Raw genomic sequence first — 19,136 nt, forward strand, 5'->3', positions numbered from 1 at the left:
TGCTGAAATCACAGATATACTAGCCCTCTTAAATCAAACAGCTGAATTTTTGTCTCTTTCAAAACTCCTTTAGACAAAGGGATTTTAGAATACAAAGCTGTAAATAAAAATGCTTTTTTTACTTACATACATAATTTCATATAATTGAAGCACTCTGGAGCATTGCTGCAACACTTGAAGTCATGAGACATTATCAGTCTCTCTAAATACTAAAGTTAGTAGAGCCCAAACCACAAACTATCATAGATTTGATTCTGACAGCTTAGCTGAGAACAATTAATAAAATTCCAGGTGAAGACATATTTCAATATATCACCTCTGCTTGGGTTGTTAAGTGATGTGTCTGAAGCTTCGACTACATCTAGATGATCTTCTTGAGGCAATATGAAGTAATAAGGACAATTTTTACTACAGATTCTTGTCTTTTCAAAAAGACTTTCAACACAAACATCACTCTTATCTCACTGTCAAATTGCTGCAGGTGAGACAGAGCTTGCCATTAGTTAGCAGCCTCTGCATTACAAGAAAAGTTGTTCACAGGCATCATGGTGAAGAATACTAGTTCTCCCAAATCAAGAAAAGAAGTTTCAAATTTACTAGTTTATTATTTTGAAAGTCTGGTATGATCCCCCTTCTCCTCCTCCTCCTCTTCCACAGAAGAACCAAGCAGAAAGGTGGCAAAAGAAATAGCTGTTATTTGTATTCTGATTTATAAGAAAGATATGAGGTTTTTTAATTGAAAATGACAAGTGTAATACTAAAAACTACAAGCATGTAAAATAGCATTTATCTTACCTTTTAGCCTAAAAACCTAAAAGTAGCTACCCCTGAGCTCACATACTATACAAGATACATATCATGCAATACATATTAATTACATCAATAAGCGGTGCTTTATCACTTTGTTCATACTCCACAAGACTACCACTGAGGGTGCAGTGGTTTTAAACTTATTTCTAAATCATAAAGTAAATTTACCCTTGAAAAGATTCTAGTTCTTAAGTCACTGCTGATTATAAATCATTATGTGGTCTTCAAGGAAAAAAGCAAACACATTAGAAAACACAAATGACCGTGACTTAGTGCTTTGAGGTTAAAGACACACGGCGCATATAAACATTTTTCAGGTCTGAACACAGGAACTTAATTCATTGTTGGAAAGGTGAAATTAATTTTTACATTGTTTCCTTTTGAGAACAGAACTCATGGGGGAAAAAACTAGGGAGTTGGATATTGCAATATCCTTTCAAAAGTTACAGAAAGACAAAAACTATGCTATCTTTCCACTGCAGATCTCTACAGCAAATTTATCTACTGAAAGGAGAACCAAAGAAGAGGTGACTCTTGGTGCTCTGTTTCACAGACTCTTCTGGCAACTCATAAAATTGCATGAGGACCTTGGTGGAAACTTGTTTATAAATCAGAAACCTGAAATTCAGAGCTGTGTAACTCTCAAGGACATAAATAGAAAAAGAAAAAAAAAAAAAAGAAAAAAAGAAAACCCCTACCCACATATTACCCATTATATATCCTCAGATTTCACTGGACTGTTGTGGCATATAGCCTACAATCATCAAGAAAAGAAAGAAGGTAAGACAGCTAACTCCTACATTTTCTCAAAGTTCCTTTCCTGGGTATTAGAATTTTGATGATTAAACTATAGGAACCTTAAGCCTTCTTTTGGATTTCCTTTTTTTTAAAAAACAAAACAAAGCAAAAAAACCCAACCAAAACAAAACAAAAAACCCCAAAAAACCCCAACAACGACTTCGTAATTTTCATTCTCTCACTCTCTGTCAAGTTCAGATTGTTTTCTTCTAGTTCTGTGCACTTTGATTTCCCTAATCTATAGCAATGGCTTATATTTTATTCCATCTGCATCTCCAGGTCAAGGAACCTTTCAGGATGGTTTGTTTGGTTTGTGGGGTTTTTTATCAGCTCAAGAGTTAGTCATGCAGAATCAGTACCTTCTAAATAATCAAACTCATCTTGAATGTTCTTCTGAATAGTCTTTTTGAATTGTACATGGAGACAAAACAGACTGAAAGCGTAAAATAAAATTTGAATAACCCATACTTACTTAAAGAAGGTCCATGGAGAATTGCACAGTTGGGACAATGGTATAGATCAATGTCAACAGCATGGTGTTCCTCTACCCCAACGCAGCTGGAATAATATTTTTAAAATGTTAATGAGAATGCATGCAAGATTTATTTTTCAAGCTAAAAAATAATTAAATCTTAAGTTTTTACCAGAACATGCTTAGTCTACAAAATTGTAATGAGATACCAAATTATCTCAACTACTGAGTTGCCACATAAATTCTGAGTAATAATTTGCTCATCACTGAACAGAGAATGCCATTTAAAAAAAGAAATCATAAAAGGGGAACAAGAATCAAGTTTCTTTAAAAAATGAGTCCACAATAAACACCACTACCCCTCAACCCCCCAAAAAGCTTTGATCCTAATTACAGGAAACAGTTTATGCAAAATCATTCAAGCGATTTTCCTTATACAATTTAAAAAAAAAAAAAAATCTGAAGTCTATTTGCTGACAATGTGTAGAAAGTATCTTGGATCTTGTTTTTTATTTTCTGCAAAAAACACTTAACTGACTCCTGTCCACCAAGACAAATCAAAGAATATTCTCATATTCTTCCTGAAATCTTCACACTACTAGTACTAGCTATGTAAGTTACACAGTGACAACACAAATCATTTTGTAGAAGTGTTTTTGTTTTAAAATAGCAACAAGTATTTCAAAGTGCACTTGAGAGATGTAATGTTCTCCTGGTACACATTTTTTCCCCAGTAAAACAGTAGAAGTAGGATTAAAGTTGAAGATCTTTATAACAGTCATGACAAAGCATCTACACTGCTGTATATCTAAATACCACAATTCTAAAGTCAAAATGAAGTGCATTTTCTTAGAAGTTGAAAGACTAGAGGTTAATTGGAGAAGATGTGCTTTTGCACAAAGTTCTCAAGAAAAAAAAATAAAATTAATCCCTACTTGCTGGTAGAATCTGAATCCTGGCAGAGTTCTTTCTCTCAAAAGTTCATTGACACTTAGAAAATTGCTGACTTGATAATACAGAAGCAAGACTACAACACTGAACAATTACACCAAAATTAGGTATTTATATTCAATGCATTCTAGTAACATGAGAACCTGAACAGTACTCCATTCAGGTAACCCGTTTCATATCAAAAGTGTAATGACAGCTTAAACACTGAAGCTTTGAAATGATACAGCTACACGAAGTCTTTTCCCTAGCAGCCTAGTGCCAAAACTGCTGACACGCTCCAGTGAGTGTCAGTACGTGCTGCCAAAACAATATACTAAATGGTCTAGCATTCAAAGCGCACCATTGAGCAAATCAAATCCGAAACTGAAGAGCATCTCCCATATAACTATCAGTGAGAAGTACACCATTCTGAATTCTCTGTGAACAGATTCAGCTGGTTCTTCTTCTTCTCCATTCACTACATACCACATGAAATTTAGAAATTATATAGCTTTTTTATATATATACTATTTTAAAATCTAAATGCAAAACTCAGCTGCTACAGTTCATCGCAATTCCTGAAAAGTATCTGTTTTAAGACCACAACTACAGGAATTGTTGTTACATGAAAATTCAGCTGACATATAAACAAAAAGGAAGGCAGGAGCAGTCTTTAAAAATGCATGTCCCATTTCCTTCTGCTTGTGTTCTCTCTCTTTTTACAAAATAGATGAGTGACTCATAATCCTATGTATTATAAGAAAACTGTTTTAAAAATGTACACTCTAAAAGCCCTAAATGAGAAGGCTAGTTTTACACATCCTATTATTTTAGCTAAATTTCTGATTTTTGAACAGTTAAAGATATTTACGTTGGACTGTATCTTGATCAAGTTTGCACAATTATTCAATGAAACACAGTGCTCCACAGGAAAACTTCACTTTCTCCCTTTCCTTTTTCTTGGTGTTTCTCTGATACATTCATCATGACCCCAATCAGATTACCTTGCTAACAGTAAGAATTTTGTATCAAAGTATAGTAAATATTTAACAACTGTTTGTCATATTCTGTTTAAGAATGTTGATTTTATTGTCTCTTATAGAATGTTACAGATACCCTGAAAATAAAGCAGAAATTCTGTTAAGTACTAAATACTTTCTCTGACTTGATTAATTCTATAACCTTCCACAAAGGCACATGGGGCTTTGTGTACAGAGAGAGCAGCAGATGCTGGAATGGTATTAGAATAGCTGGAATAGCCATTTAATAAAGAAAGCAAACATTTTTGGTCTACTATTTATGCTCTAAACTCAGAACTAACTGGAAAGGCAAAACACTAACTGGGAAATACTGGAAGTGAATCTAGTAGTCAATACCTGACTGATGCAAAGGGCAAATGAGGTGCCAGCACCTGCAAGACCACGCATTGCCAAGGATGCCACAGAGCATATCAATCACATACAGCACCATTACAAGTCACTTTCCTGAGTCCCTTTCTCCAACATACACAGATGAATCTGACATTAATCATTCTGGCTACTAGCAAGCAATCAATTACTGTGGTAAGTGCAACTTCAGACCTCAAGCATCAAAGCAAGGTCACCAAGAGGTAGCAGAGAGCCTGGAAAGCATTAACATACTCAAATACAGTAACACTCCCAATCCACTGATGTTTTTCCTGAATGAAATATCATCATTACCCTTCACCTCACCATCCATTTGGGTTGAAATGTCATTAGTATATATTACCTAGTTTCTGAATTGCTCATCTCCTGCAGGGAGGCTGTAGACTAATCTTCAGGAATGGTGAAAAGTTTACAGTATTACAAAATAAAAAATAAAATACAATAACAATAATAAAAACAATGGTAGGAGACTATGCAAAAATACATCTTTAATTCTGTTCATGAAGGTGGAAGACCTAAATAGGCCCAATTTTACTTGAAATGATTCTAGAATCAGTAGCAAGGTAGAGAAATTTAGTTAAAAATAAGACTCCATGACATCAGTCTCTGAGCGGTCAGACTTTCATAACTTCCCTAAGGTGTCCAGTGTCAAGGCAAGGTCAGGAAGAGGTAGTAGAAGAACTGGGGAAGCACTGAGTTTTTTCACATACAAGAACATGCTCATCCCTGGCAAATGAAGAAATCCTTTGCTACTCAAAGTTTGAGGAATTAATTCTCCAGACTTAAGTCTCACTAAAAGGTGAATGTTTTTGATGAAGTCTCAACTTTCCATTTGGTGTTGTATTTGTAGCTATGAAAACAGAGCAAGTGTAAATCAAAAACAATCAGAAGACGACTATCTAACATATCTGATAGATACCAATGGACCTCTGCTTTTCCGTAAAGGGAAAATAAGGCTTCTTTCACGGGGAAAAAAAAGTCCTGCAGAGGCTGTTCTCTATTGCAGTATGGCTATTAATTTAGAATTTAAGAGATGAGTACAGATAATTTGTTATGACAGATTCAACAACTATTTCACAATTATGCTGGAATGCCTTGCACAAAGAGTTTGCAAAAGTCCAGAACATTTACAGGAAGCATTATCCTTGAAGACTGCACAGTTGTACACAGTAAGCCACCCAAGGCACCTGGCACCTCTTTTCTCCTACAGCAGCACGACATTGTGAACAAGTATTGGATCCATGTCAGTCACCACATAGGTTGCTGCGCCTTCCAAATCTCCTACCTGCTTGCTCTCAATCCAGTCTGTTTTTTATCTTCCCTATTTCTGATGTTATCAAGCACGACCACAATAGTTTACAGATTGCTTAACTGCCTCTGTTGGTATGACTGAAAGAATCTTGGTTTAAGAAAAAAAACAAAGCAGTCTTGATTCAAGGCCTTATTTTCAGTGTCCTTAAAGGGACACAACTACTTGAAAAGCTATTTTATCTTTTATAAGTAGTGTATATATAAAATTCCAAGTATAGAAGGGAATGATTAAACACATAGCACTAGAAAAGTCAAGATATGAGTTAAGTTTGGATCCCCATTTTCCCAATTTAACTGGCACAGCTGAAAAGACTAACAGGCCAGATTATCATCTGTCAGCAAGATATTCCTATCAGGAAATTTCTGAGTTTTCCCGTACACAAGGCACACTGAAAATATAAATCTTGAAAATTGAAAGATGTAAGCAATTCTCAATGATCTAATAAAAGGGCTACAGAAAACAGATGGATCATCCTCAACATGGAAAAAATGAGTTCATTTGTCAAGAAGCTGGGTCATACACAGGACACCATCCTCTTGGATTCCGTCTTCCCGCCATCACTTCAATTCCATAAGCTCCTTTTTCACCCCTTTCAGTAGCATGTGGAAAATAATCTAACAGACTCTTCCTTCCAGATGCAATTGCTCTTCTTATGAAGTTTCCCACAGTAGCTTCCACTTCTCTCAACACCAGCGTGACACTGTGTACCTATAAGCTTCACCTAGCAGATGAGGAAACATGACAGGCCATCACAGGAACATCTACTACTTCTTCAACAGATAGTGTTAGATAGATACTGGTTTACAATTAGATACTGATTCACAGTTCAAAATTGAGACAAAGGTTTTTTTAAGACCCTTACTTTTTTCTTGGGATACAAAAAGTTCAGGCCCAAAGACCTCTTGGTTTTCCACAGTCTGACCTGAACAGTCTGACTTTTTTTGCTGTCACTGTGCAGCAAAAATGCAAGTTCAGGACTCTTGCTAGCATGTTTAATTAGGCACAATACCTTGTATCTTTTCCAAGCTATAAAATTACTGAAAACTACATTTTCCAAGATCCTCCTATATTGTCCCTGAATAAACACTTTGGGTAATTAATGTTCTTTTCTTTCTCTACTATCCTATTTCTGAACAAGAACTTGGCACATCCTATTCTTTAAGTCCACCCTTGCATCAGCACCCACAACCTTTCCTTGCTATGCCTCAGACAGCATGGCAGGTTTTATCCGTAAAAGGAGAGAAAAGCAAATGTCTTGACATCCAGCAGGGGAAAAAAAAAAAAAAAATCAACAAAAATCCTGGAACAGTGGAAAAATACTAGGGGTATTAGAGCATGTTCCCTGTTACTAGGAATGCAGGGCTATAGACAATTACTAGGGGTATAGGCATGTTTCCTATTATCTGACAGAGCAGATCCCCAAAATCCTTTTTCAGTTTCCAGTTATCCACAGAACAGCTGCAAAGATACATAGAAACTGGGTCCCTACTGTGTCTTAACAGGGATGAGGAAAGGAGTAAGTCAATTCCAGAAGTAGCGAAGATTCATTAGTAACAGGACAGTCTTAACTGTCCAAAACCTGAAGTCACTGCTGCAGGGTACGGTTTCATGTAATATTAAACTAAGCGTAGCTATTGCTGCTGAAAAAAAGGTCCCACCCTCCTTCCCCCAACTGTCTGACCATGGACTTCCATTGTTTCTCTCACCAGATCTAAACCATCAGGTAGCCAACATGACAAGTCAGTTTAACAAGCTGATCCAAAGGAAAAAAATTAACCACCACTTGACTCACTTTTTCAGATAGGTTTTAGAAACCCTAACAATAAGATTCCTATAGATTAAAAAAATAAAAATAAAATGGTACATGTTACAGTTATATGCAGTTATTCACCAAGCACATAACTTGATGTTATTTTCAAGATATGGTATTTGAAAATATTCTGTTATTGCACCTCTATGCTATTTTGTCTTTCTAAAAATGATTGCTAAACAATAGGAAAAAGATATCTGTTTAGCAATCTTATGCTGACAATATACACATATAAGAAGGAGACTGACACTTGTAGTTTTAGTATCAGGCCTTATTACTGAATTTCAAATCATCGCGATGAGAGATATTTCTATTAACATACCGAGCAAATAACTCTTTAAGTAGTAGGCAAGTATTATAGTAAACTTTTCAATTTACCTGTAACGAGGTCGGCAGTTGCTATTTTCAGTCCTCATCTCTTTGAGCATAACAAAACCCATTGCATTTATTGTCAAAATTAATTAGCAAGCTTGCAAGTTATGCAAAGAACAGCTTTTCCTACTCCATCCCAAGAATGGAAAGAAAAGCATGGGGTAGGAAGTAAATTTGGCAAATTTTATGGAATTCTGGTTAGTTATTTAATTCAAGCCTATACTTTCCAAGTGGGAAAAGAATGCCAAGTAGGCAATATTTACAGGTTAAAACAATGGAAGTACTAAAGACGTCACTGCCACAATCAAATGTCACTCATTCAGGGACAATATTAAAATACTTAATTAGGAATAGAAAGACAAGTCATAGTGTGACAGACTACATACCAGCCACAAAAACAGCTAAAAAAATCAAGTTTATTTGAAAGAGAATCTAAAACTTAAAAGAAAGGTCGTGGGCTTTAAAAACCTCAACCTCAAGTGCCAGCTAGATGGGTTTTTTTATGCCCTCTATTCAAAATGCATGCAGTTACATCAAAATAATAAAACTGATCAAAAACCAAAAAGCATCATGGGAAAGCACAAGGAAAGTGCAAGCTATCTCTTAGTCTTACCACGATAAGCCTGGTAACAATTCTGGAATCACAATACTAGTAATTTTAGGCTTACAACAATTTACTCTGGCAATTAAATAATTTTAAAAGGTTACAAACTTCTATACACTAGATATAGAACCATACTGCCTTAAAATAAATTACAGAAAAAAATACTCAACATAAAAATATTTGAGCCTTTGTTTTTGCCATATTCACTTTTGAAAATAAAATACCTTTTAAAAAGGAAGGACTGGTATAAACATAACTCAAATAGCATGCATGAAAACACTTTAAAAAAATAATTTAAAAAATAAAAAACAAAACACAGAATATTTGTAGCAAATATTCCCCGCTCTCAGAGCTACCAGTTTTCTCCAGAAAAAAAAAAAATCATTCTTTAGATTTGTATAAAATATATACATGTTGGCCCAACAGCATACATAGTTTTAATACATATTCACTCACACACTTTCCACCAACCAAGTTATCAAGGACAGAAAAATGATATGTTAAGGCCAATTCTCAAAATACTCAAAATACATTAACATTCAATATTGCATGATCCTACAACACACATAAGAATCACAAGAAAAACAACGCCTCATGCCATAATGCACATAAAACTCTTGACATTTGATTACTCAGAGGCATCTGCTTTGACACTTCCAAAGTCCTAAGAGATCTGAATCTACTTTAGATTAACCATCACATTGCACACTAAAAATGGAAATGTTCATTACATAGGTTTAGACTTTGCTATTGTACCCTACTGCTTCTCAATTATGTAGCATTTATCTGAAATGAGGTATTGTAACACAATACACAACAGTAACACAAACATGCAGATAGGTACACAGCCTATTTTGATTTCCAAAGGGCCTTCCAAAGGCTCTGGCTTCCTCGACCTCCAGATATAAAATTTTAAGTTTGCTAGCTGTAATAGTGCTGTCCTTACTGAAGACACTTTTAATGGCAATACCCACGTGCATTCTTACATTGAGAAAAAAAATCAGTAAACATAATTTCTCTCTCAAGTAACAGTGCTTTTCACTCCCTCAAAGCACAGAGGCTAAAATAAATAAAACCAGTATGTGGTATCTTGTCAAAACAAGCTCAACTCCACAGAATGGATTCTGAAAAGTAGAAACCTAATAGGAAAATGATGATCAATGGAACAAAACTATCAAGTTCCATAATGATATAGGTTCAGTTACAGATACACAAAGCCTTCTGCCTACATTTAGGGATGTAGCCGTATATTCAACATTATCACCATGGTACCTAAAATCTCAGGGAAGTAACACTGACATACATTATTTGTACATTGATTCTTCCATTCCATAATTCCAGTCCAATCTGAAAATTAGTTGATATGTTTTTGAAACTGAACACATGCTTTTTTCTAAGATCTAGATTTTAAGTACAATTAGTTCGATTCATTGAAATTGCCAGAACGAAGTTAAGAGAGAAAGGACCATTACTTCTACAAAATGCTTTGACAACTGTATATTTGGTATAATCAGCACAATCTTACTTCTAATCATCTGTTTATGAAAAGATTGTGTAAGAGAGTTCATTTTCTATACAATGATTTCATGTAACTATTAGGAATTTAAGCAAAAAAGTAAACCAATTATTTAAACTGCAGTCAAAGAAGTACGTACTCCAAAGAGCTTTACATGCAAAAATACACACTGAAGGCAAAAAACCTTTTCACTACAATGTAAGGCTGCTGGGAAGAGACACATAGTCCAGCTTAATTCATAACAGCATCGATCATCATGGATTATGTGTAGCAGTTTTATGAGAAGTACTTTTCCTAATGACAATTTCCTGACAAGGCCAAGGTAACATTACCAAAATACTTCTGACGTATTCCTTCTGTTTAGTATCATCTATTAAGTACATACCCAGTTTCTTCCTCCTTCCTATGCCAACTGAGATTTTTACTTATTCTTCCCAACCAGACTGAATGCATCAAGCTGCTTTAAAAGAGTATTTACAATTAATTTCTGTCCCTGTCCTTTTAAAATCATTGTTTTACAGAAATGAAGGTCTGAAGGAGTCCAGATCTTTTAATGTGGATTTTAGCAAAATAAGCTGCCTCAAGAAGATCAGAAAAATAACATTAAAGAAAACTACAGCAGACCTCAAAACTAAACAGCATGTCAGTGAGAGAAGAGAGAAAAGGCATTTTAAAAGCAGTAGTGGTAGTTGAAGGTCTTATTTCAGTGTGAAACCAAATAAATTAAACCAGAATAACACCACCAAGTGAATGAAGACATAAGATTCATAGGAAAGAAAGAAAAAAATGTATATCAATCTGACCTGAAGAAAAAAATTTTAGCACTTTAAAACCAGTAATCAGTGCAACCCTTCACATATGAAGCAAAGCATTCATCTCAGGAATTCGCAAAGATTCTCTGTTGCAGTTCAGACTCCCATCTTTCTCCATTCATTTTTCCAGTGTGGCCAGAGTGACACACCAAAGAAAAGGAGAAACAATAGCCCAATCTTACTTTAGGCACTGTGTCTTAGCGAAGTTGCAACTGCTAGAAGCCTGCTGAAATAAATGAGACCTGTCCTGTCCTTCCCACAACTGATACAAGAAACAGGATTAACACTGGATTTCAAGTAATTCTATGAATACTGGAGTCCCAGTTTATCTGACCACAGCCAACATGAATTTTAATTCTGGTTATGAAAGTTTTTCCATCATGTATTTTTATCTCCTCCTCAAGATTCCAAGCCAACAAAAGTTCACCTCTTCCGCCCTAAGATATTCCAGAACCTAGTAAAAACCCCTGACAGGTAACTGCGTCTTATTTACATAATTTGCCTTATTTCACTTCCCAGACAGGGTTATTCTGTTATAATTGTGCTTACAAATGAGGAGAGGAAAAAACAACAACAACAAAAAAAAAACACAACAAAAAACACCCCCAGGAAACAAAAATCCAAACCCTTACATCCAAGCAGCAAAAAACCCCAGTACTTTAAAATACTATCTTCAAACCACAGAGGTTTTAAAGGCAGAACCACCACTCTGTCTCGATTTTATGAATAGAAAAAGAAAATACATCAAACCACAAAATCTTCAACCCATTTAAAACAGCTGCCATAGCTCTCTTGAAAGCGACTTCGTAACTGACTGCCTGTGTGTGGTTGTATTCTACTCAAGAACAAACTGCTACTCAAAATTGCTACCATTATTTCATTAACAGAAAGAGGAAGAAAAAGGCTAAGCTCTACTATAGAGATAACAAGAGGATGGAAAAGGGAAGTCAGTAAACAAGTTAATTGGACCTTCACTCATTCAGGAATAAAGCAACTATGACAACTGTAATAGAGCAAGTGAAGGCCACCCCTTCTCCTGAATGAAGATTTAAAAAATGAAAATTAAATAAGCTTTTCTTTTTGTTATATATTGTCTACATGTTTGCTTGCCTCAACTTTTACATTCTTAGTTTTCTGTCTTAATCTTCCTCAGCACCAACTTGCATACAGACTCCTGTTAATTACTCTGTCTCTAGCCATCTTCATGAAATATTGCATATGATGTAGTGTTAAGAATTAATGGCATCCCAAGTCCTTTGACCACAATCAACACAAATTTCAGTTCCATGTCCAGTGCAGAGTTTCCTATTAGGTAGCAAGGGCCTTTGGTACACAGAACAGACGTACTAGTTACTTGTTTCTAAGAGAGAGGGCATTGGAAGGGGAGGGGAGAAAAGAAGAGAGAAATTAACTGAATCACAAATAGCCTATGAAGAGAAACTAGGTTCAATCCAAAATGACAAACAAACCTTAGGAAGCACTGACATGACATAGCTTGCATTGATCCAACACCTTGCAGCCACTGGAAGGGGCAGGTTAATCACTCCCTTCCAAGCAAGCACTCCCATTCCCCTTCCGTGCAATGGCCCTGGTACTTGCCTAGTTACAAGGTAACCTGTTTTCACTCATCTGACAGAAACTAACCTAACCAGTTTTCTGCCTGTTTATCAAGTTAGCTTACAGCACAGTCGTACAACTATCAGAGCCAATTCCTAAGAGGGAGTGGGACTGTACAACCTGGAGAGAGGGATATGAGAAGCAAGACTGCTTCTTTTGGCAATGGAAGTTACTAGGCCCAGTCAGTGTTGAACTTCACTCTCACTATCCTCGAATACTCAGAACTACTCTGATCTAATAGATAAATTGCCAATAGCCTACCAATTAGATTACAGGGAACATCCCTCTCTGCATCTGAAAAACTTCCTAGAAATTAATTATATACCCTGCACAACATCAAAAAAGATGTTACCAACTCCAAGAGTTAGCACTAGATGCCATAAGTGAACCAAGGTTTTTCAGACAGCACAGCATTTAAGATGGCCTTAGTCTGACTGCCTTTAGGTATCCCAATTTTTCTTTGACAAAGTGTTTACTTTTACCAGTTCCTTGAGACCAGTTATCTGTAGCTCCAGCTACAAGAGTAGCTGAGGCAAGTACCAGCCAGAGGTATGACTATGCCACTACCAGTACGTTATTTGCCTACAAAAGACTCTTTCCAGTAATTCACTGAAGAACAGCAATAACTATACAGATCAGAAAAACAAACAAGTAACCCAAACAGTTTAGAAGCCACATTTCTAAACCACATCAAACATGGCATTCCATAAAGCAGGACAAAATCAGAAGGACAAATTTTCAGCTAGAATCCCACCTCCTAGTCTGAGGGAAATGTGATGACCATTCTGAAGTGTGAAGGTATCTACCTGCTCTTAAAAGAAATATCACTTTATGCGAGCTTGTTGGGAAGCAACAAGACTTAATGTTTGGGGTTAATTTTTTAGAGATTGAGTAGAAAAAAACTCACTAATGGTTCTTGCATATTCACTCACAGCAGTTCTTGAATTCCAGATTTACCTACACCCAAGACTCATTAAAAAAATTTTATAGAATCATAGAATATCTCGAGTTGGAAGGGACCCATAAGGATCATCAAGTCCAAATCCCTGCTCCTTGCAGGATTACCTAAAACTAAGCCATATGACTACGAGCATTGTCCAGACACACCTTGAACTCTGACAAACTTGGTGCTGTGACCACTTCCTTGGGGAGCCTGTTCCGGTGACTGACCACCCTTTCAGTGAAAAGCATTTTCCTAATGTCCAATCTGAACTTCCCCTGACACAGCTTCATTCCATTTCCTCATGTCCTGTCACTGGTCACCAGAGAGAGGCGATCAGCACTTCACCCTCCACTGCCCCCCTTGAGGAAGGTGTAGGCTGCAATGAGGTCACCCCTCAGCCTTCTCTTCTCCAAGCTGAACAAACAAATTATATAATTTAATAAAATATTCTTACGTAACAAACAGATATTAGATATTAGGCCAACCACCTCTTTTAGGTGATCTGCACTGTATATTAAAAGCAGGATTTAATTAATTTGGGAATTTGTTGGTATGTCTTCAGCAGTTCCATTTCCTTCTCAGCAGCTGGAAATGTTGACTGCTCCTCACCAACAAAGGGCATGGACTGCAGTCTCCAACAGAGAGTACTAGCTAGTTATTCCAGTTGCCTAATAAAGATGAGTTGTTTAGAAAGATCAGGTTGCCTAATAAAGATGAGCTGTTTAGAAAGATCATGAAGCATGACGAGTGCTATCGGTACTGCGTTATGTTATGCAACGCACAGTCTGTAAAGCTTTCGACATCCTGAGTAATACTGTCAGTAAGACACCATCAGATCTGTCTTGTTCTCAAGCACAGTGATGATAAAAAGATTTGGAGGTGAACAGTACCAAATCCACAATGGTTTCCTAGCCTGAGGGAAATGATTAGGAAGCTAATGATTGTTTTTAAACTGTGTCCCTTCATTGGAAAATGACATCAGGCATGATTTGAAAATACGACTTTCTGCTAACAACATTAGGCAATACTCTTTTCTGTCTCCCACGTTCTAGCACCAGTAACGAGCACAACCTTAAGACTCCTTGTTGCAAGTCCCTTATTTCTGGGTTACTATATGACTGATTTACTGCTTTTACAGACTGTAGCAACAGCAAACTAGGCTTCAGCCTTCTTTGCACACCTTTTAACTGGCTCCTTACACTGACTACAGTGTATCACCTAACTGGTTTAAAAATTTTGGAACCAGATTGGTTCTGAAGGCTGCCTTGAGCCTCCTATTATGTAGCCTTAACACTCTCAGTAGCATTTAGACTCTCTGTAGCTGTACCTGAAATGAGTATTTTATTGCCTTCAAAATTCAACTCATTAAATAGTTCTCCTCCTGTAAGAAAAAAAAGCAACCACCAAAAACACAAAGACATTTTTAAACTCCTCTGCTTCTCAACTGTGTAATTGCCCCTCTAGTCTACAATGTTTTCCAGACATTGCTAAGAACGTTTTAGTAAGCATTTCAGTAAGCAGAATAATTTCTGCATCTTCTAACCACAACATAAAATAATACATGATGGCTCCTATAGCTTTGAAATACCTTACTTTTATAATGCAAACAGACTTGCAGTCGATAGCAAGCAGAGACAGACGCTTCATTTTTGAAGAAATTTGAGAGCAAACTGGCTCATCATCTCTAGCTCCCCATCCTCGTTTCAAACGCAGATGGAGTAGCTGATTACATTAACTTCTATTTAAGCTATGATACAAGCAAACTGTTTCAGATACACAGATAATGAGTTTAAATATCAGATGTTACATTGGCTGACTGGCAAAGCAGTAAGTAGAATAAGCTCCTTCAATCAACTAGATAATGCCCATAATTTAAAGATCTTTATTGCATTCTCAGCTGCTTATAGAGGTCCAGGGGGCCATACTGGCCAAAACTGCATCCATGCAGTCCATAACATACCAAGAAGTTATTGTTACACATTATTCCATCTATAGAAATCTAACTGTTCAATCCTCGTCAGATGGAATTAATGAAGCACACTAATTTTCAGACCACGCAGAAACTTCAAATAGTGCAGAACAAAGCTAGAGTTTGGGGGCTGAGTTACATCAGGACTAAGATTAATTTTATCTGCATCAATTATTTTTATTCTGGATATAATTTGGCATACTGATTTTAAACTAAAACTCTATCAGATCCAGGCTTCTGAAACCAGTTTTGCTCTATCATAAGCTAGAGTCATCTAAATTATTTGGAAACACACAAATCCACATCTTTTATTCTAGATTTTATACACAAACACTTTTAGAGGTAATATTTACTTCAAAGTCTGTACGACTCAACTCTGCAGCTTGTAGATGGGGGGGGGGGGGGTAAGATTTTATCTATGTATCACTCTAGTGTATGTATATAGCCCTTACAATGCCTCTTTCTTCATAGTGGGAAAAAACACCAATAACATTCAAACAAGGGTGCTCAAAGAGATGCACAAGAAAAGTATGAAGCAGGAAGCAGAGGACCTACTGCAAAAGGTACAGTGAGTTACCATTCCTGTAAAAAATACAGGAGACATTATGGTTCACTTATTGCAAAAAACACAAAATTAATTCTTCAGGAGAAAATTTCTCACTCAAATTTTGCTTAATTGTTTCCATGAGAGAAGACAGGAAGTCTGCCAAAGAGCAACACATCCAAGTGTTTTATTTTGGGTGTCAATACTACAAGAAGTGATTATATGAAAATGTTTTGATATAAGCTAAGTAAATTATGTCTTTGCAATTCAAGAGTGAAAGTACACATGATTACAGGTCCCCGGCTTTCTCTGCAAGGGTAATCTGCACCATTGCATGCTGGAGGCAAATGGGCTGGATTGTGGCTCTGCAAGAGAAGGATTTTCTTTGTAGCCCTGGTGGACAAGCAGCTGATCATGACCCATCAATGCAACCTTGTGGCAAAGGCGGCCAGTAGCCTCCCAGGCTGCGTTAGGAAAAACATTGCCAAAACATCGAAGGAGGCGATCTTTCCCCTCTACTCAGCACTGGTGATGCCACACCTGGAGTGCTGGGTCCAGTTCTGGGATCCCCAGCAGAAGAGACATGGGTACACTGAGGCATGTCTAGCTAAGTGTCACTAAGATAATAAGGGACTAAAGCATTCCTCAGATGAGGAGAGGCTGAGACAGCTGTGACCCTTCAGCCTGAAGAAGAGAAAGTGCAGGGGGAATGTTATCAATGTGTGTAAATATCAATGTATATAAATTCCCCTGATGACAGACCTTTCTCAGTAGCGCCCAATGACAGGACAAAAGGCAATGGCCACAGATTAAAGTACATGAAATTCCACCTGAACACAAGGAAAAAAATTACGGGTTTGGGGTTTTTTTGGTGCTAGAGTGGTCAAACATTGGAAGAGTCTCCATTTGAGGAGATACTCAGAACCCAACAGGACACAGTACTGAGCAGCCTGCTCTAGCTGACCCTGCTTGACTACATGATGTCAAGAGATCCCTTCCAATCTCAGTGGTTCTGTGATTCTGTGAAGTTATTTATTAAATCAAAATTTTCTAGATTAATTTGGATCTATCACTACACTGTTATAAATCTGGTTTAAACCAAAAGTAAGACTATCTGAGGACTCTTGTTCCACATCAATTAATACTAAGTGGATTAGTTAAAATAGCAAGTACAACAGGATGCAGCCTTGGAATGAGCAGTTGTAAGGAACGACTACTTTCACATCCAGAGTAGAAAAGAATGAGGGTGAAACCGCATGAATGCACAAAAAAAGGATACATCTGTATAAGGGTATTAGGGTAATATTCAAATAAGGATGGCGGCCCCTAAAGCCCACCTAAACTCAGAAGGACAGCAAACCACAGAGGTGCCTACAGCCAACTGGCACCTCACCATTTGACCTAATAGTTCCAAAAGCACTATCTATTCTGCTCCCCCTGTGCCACATTCCCTGGCATCTAAGCCAGAAGGCAAGCACAGCTGCCATATTTGCAACATACCAGGAACCAAAAAATAGTTATGAACAGAAAAGTTACTTTGTTTTTCCAAGTGAGATGGCAGCAGCACTTATTCAGGTTGTGGGAGTTCAGGCCCACACATCTCAAGGGAATGTTCACCTCCAGGTTACTTTTTATGTAAAGATCCTTTTACCTCCCCCACGTACAGCCTCTTACTCTGCAGAAAAGAATCCAAGAGTTATGGGCCCATAACAGAATGTAACATGACCCAAACATAATCTTCTGGTTAGGGCACTCAGACATTGACAAGATTATCTTGAGTTCTGGTCCCTGCTTTCTAGCATTAGTGAATAAACACAACCAGTGAGCATGCAGTACAGCACAACGTTTTGAACGTTTTGCAAGACATACTAATATTTTTTCTCTGTCTTTTGATTTAATAGCACTTCCTACAGGAACGTAACAGTCTTTCCCTTGACTACGAATGCACCTGTTTTTCTTTTAAAAAACGCAGAACTGTCCATTTCTCTAAACGTTTCAGGAACTGGTGAGGACTTTAAATTTGCCTAAAACCTGACTCATACCTGCCAGACTTTTTGGAGTACCAGTAACACTTAACAGTTGTTGCTTTTCTGGTTTTAAAGCAACAGTAATTTTTTTTCTTTTCTTTATGACCTCTAATAACATAATCCAGAAGTGTCAAAAAGGTTTTTCTTTAATAATTAGCAAAAAGTAGTAAATACTTCACATAAGAACAATCCTTTACCATGCGTGTTTCCTAGATAAAGATTTACAGGTCAATGATCTCTAAAGCACGTCTAATGAGTTCAATAATTCACTGAATGTGAAGTATTAAGCCATTTTCTTACAATTCAATTACAGAAGAAAAGTTTGTTTATCAGTTTGTTTGTATTACATAGCACAGGTCTTTTCCCAAAAGCAGTTTCTTTACATTAAGGAACAGAGCTGAGATATCTGAACAATCCTGTTTGTTTATTGCACATTAGCATTCTTGTGCCTTTTTTCTCTCCCCCCAGCATGTGAATGTCAATGCATGTCTCCACCTTAATTGGCTGAATCTTTGTCTTTCATAGGATAGCACTGCATCTAATTCTCTTTTTTCTTTGATGTTACACATAGTCTTAAATTGCAATGCTATGTGCTGAGGAGGACAAAGAAATGAGATAAAATAATGAAAAAGTAGTAAAACATGGGAAAATAAAACTTTAGCCTTTAAGTATCATTGGATGATCAGTAAAATGATTCTGAGCAAACATCTTGTTTGTCTGGGCTAAACTTACACGAAGCAGGTACCGGTAAATTTACATCATGTAATTAAGAGTGAACTGCAATGCATTCCTTACTGCTCTTGGAGCACATGTACCAAGAATGGAAGTGAACGCATCCCTGCAGTATGTGATGTGAGTTCCCAATGCAAACTACATGGAAAACTCCCAGACAGCTCCTTATGGACCATATAGCAGCTTGAAGCAGGAAAGCCTCTATCTGCAGTTACCCACACCATCCCAGGGCAACACTAGTAAAATATAACATACTTTTTATAACACATTAGTAAATGTTTTGAATGGTCTATTTTTCTGTTATATTTTTTTGTGCAGCTAATGGGGAATCTGGAGACAGTAGTAGCAGGTAAATGTGTTTTATATACTGGATTTTTGCTTAACACAGCATAGTAGAATTCGGTTTCTTATAATGCCAACCTGAGGAAGCTGGATGAGACTCTTTCTGGTGTGAATGTATGC

The 19,136-nt window shown here is 36.9% G+C and overlaps 1 protein-coding gene across 2 annotated transcripts in view; it reads right to left on the minus strand.

The window, feature by feature from the left end:
- KDM7A (lysine demethylase 7A) overlaps positions 1-19,136 on the minus strand; it is a 63,441-nt gene that overhangs the window by 32,537 nt on the left and 11,768 nt on the right. For both annotated transcript variants that reach the window (XM_075755300.1, XM_075755293.1), the window contains exon 2: positions 2,081-2,166. In XM_075755300.1, coding sequence (XP_075611415.1) covers positions 2,081-2,166 — 86 coding nt within the window. The remainder of the gene's footprint in view (positions 1-2,080; positions 2,167-19,136) is intronic.

The sequence above is a fragment of the Balearica regulorum genome, chromosome 1 (assembly GCF_011004875.1).
Source record: "Balearica regulorum gibbericeps isolate bBalReg1 chromosome 1, bBalReg1.pri, whole genome shotgun sequence".
Taxonomy (NCBI): Eukaryota; Metazoa; Chordata; class Aves; order Gruiformes; family Gruidae; genus Balearica; species Balearica regulorum.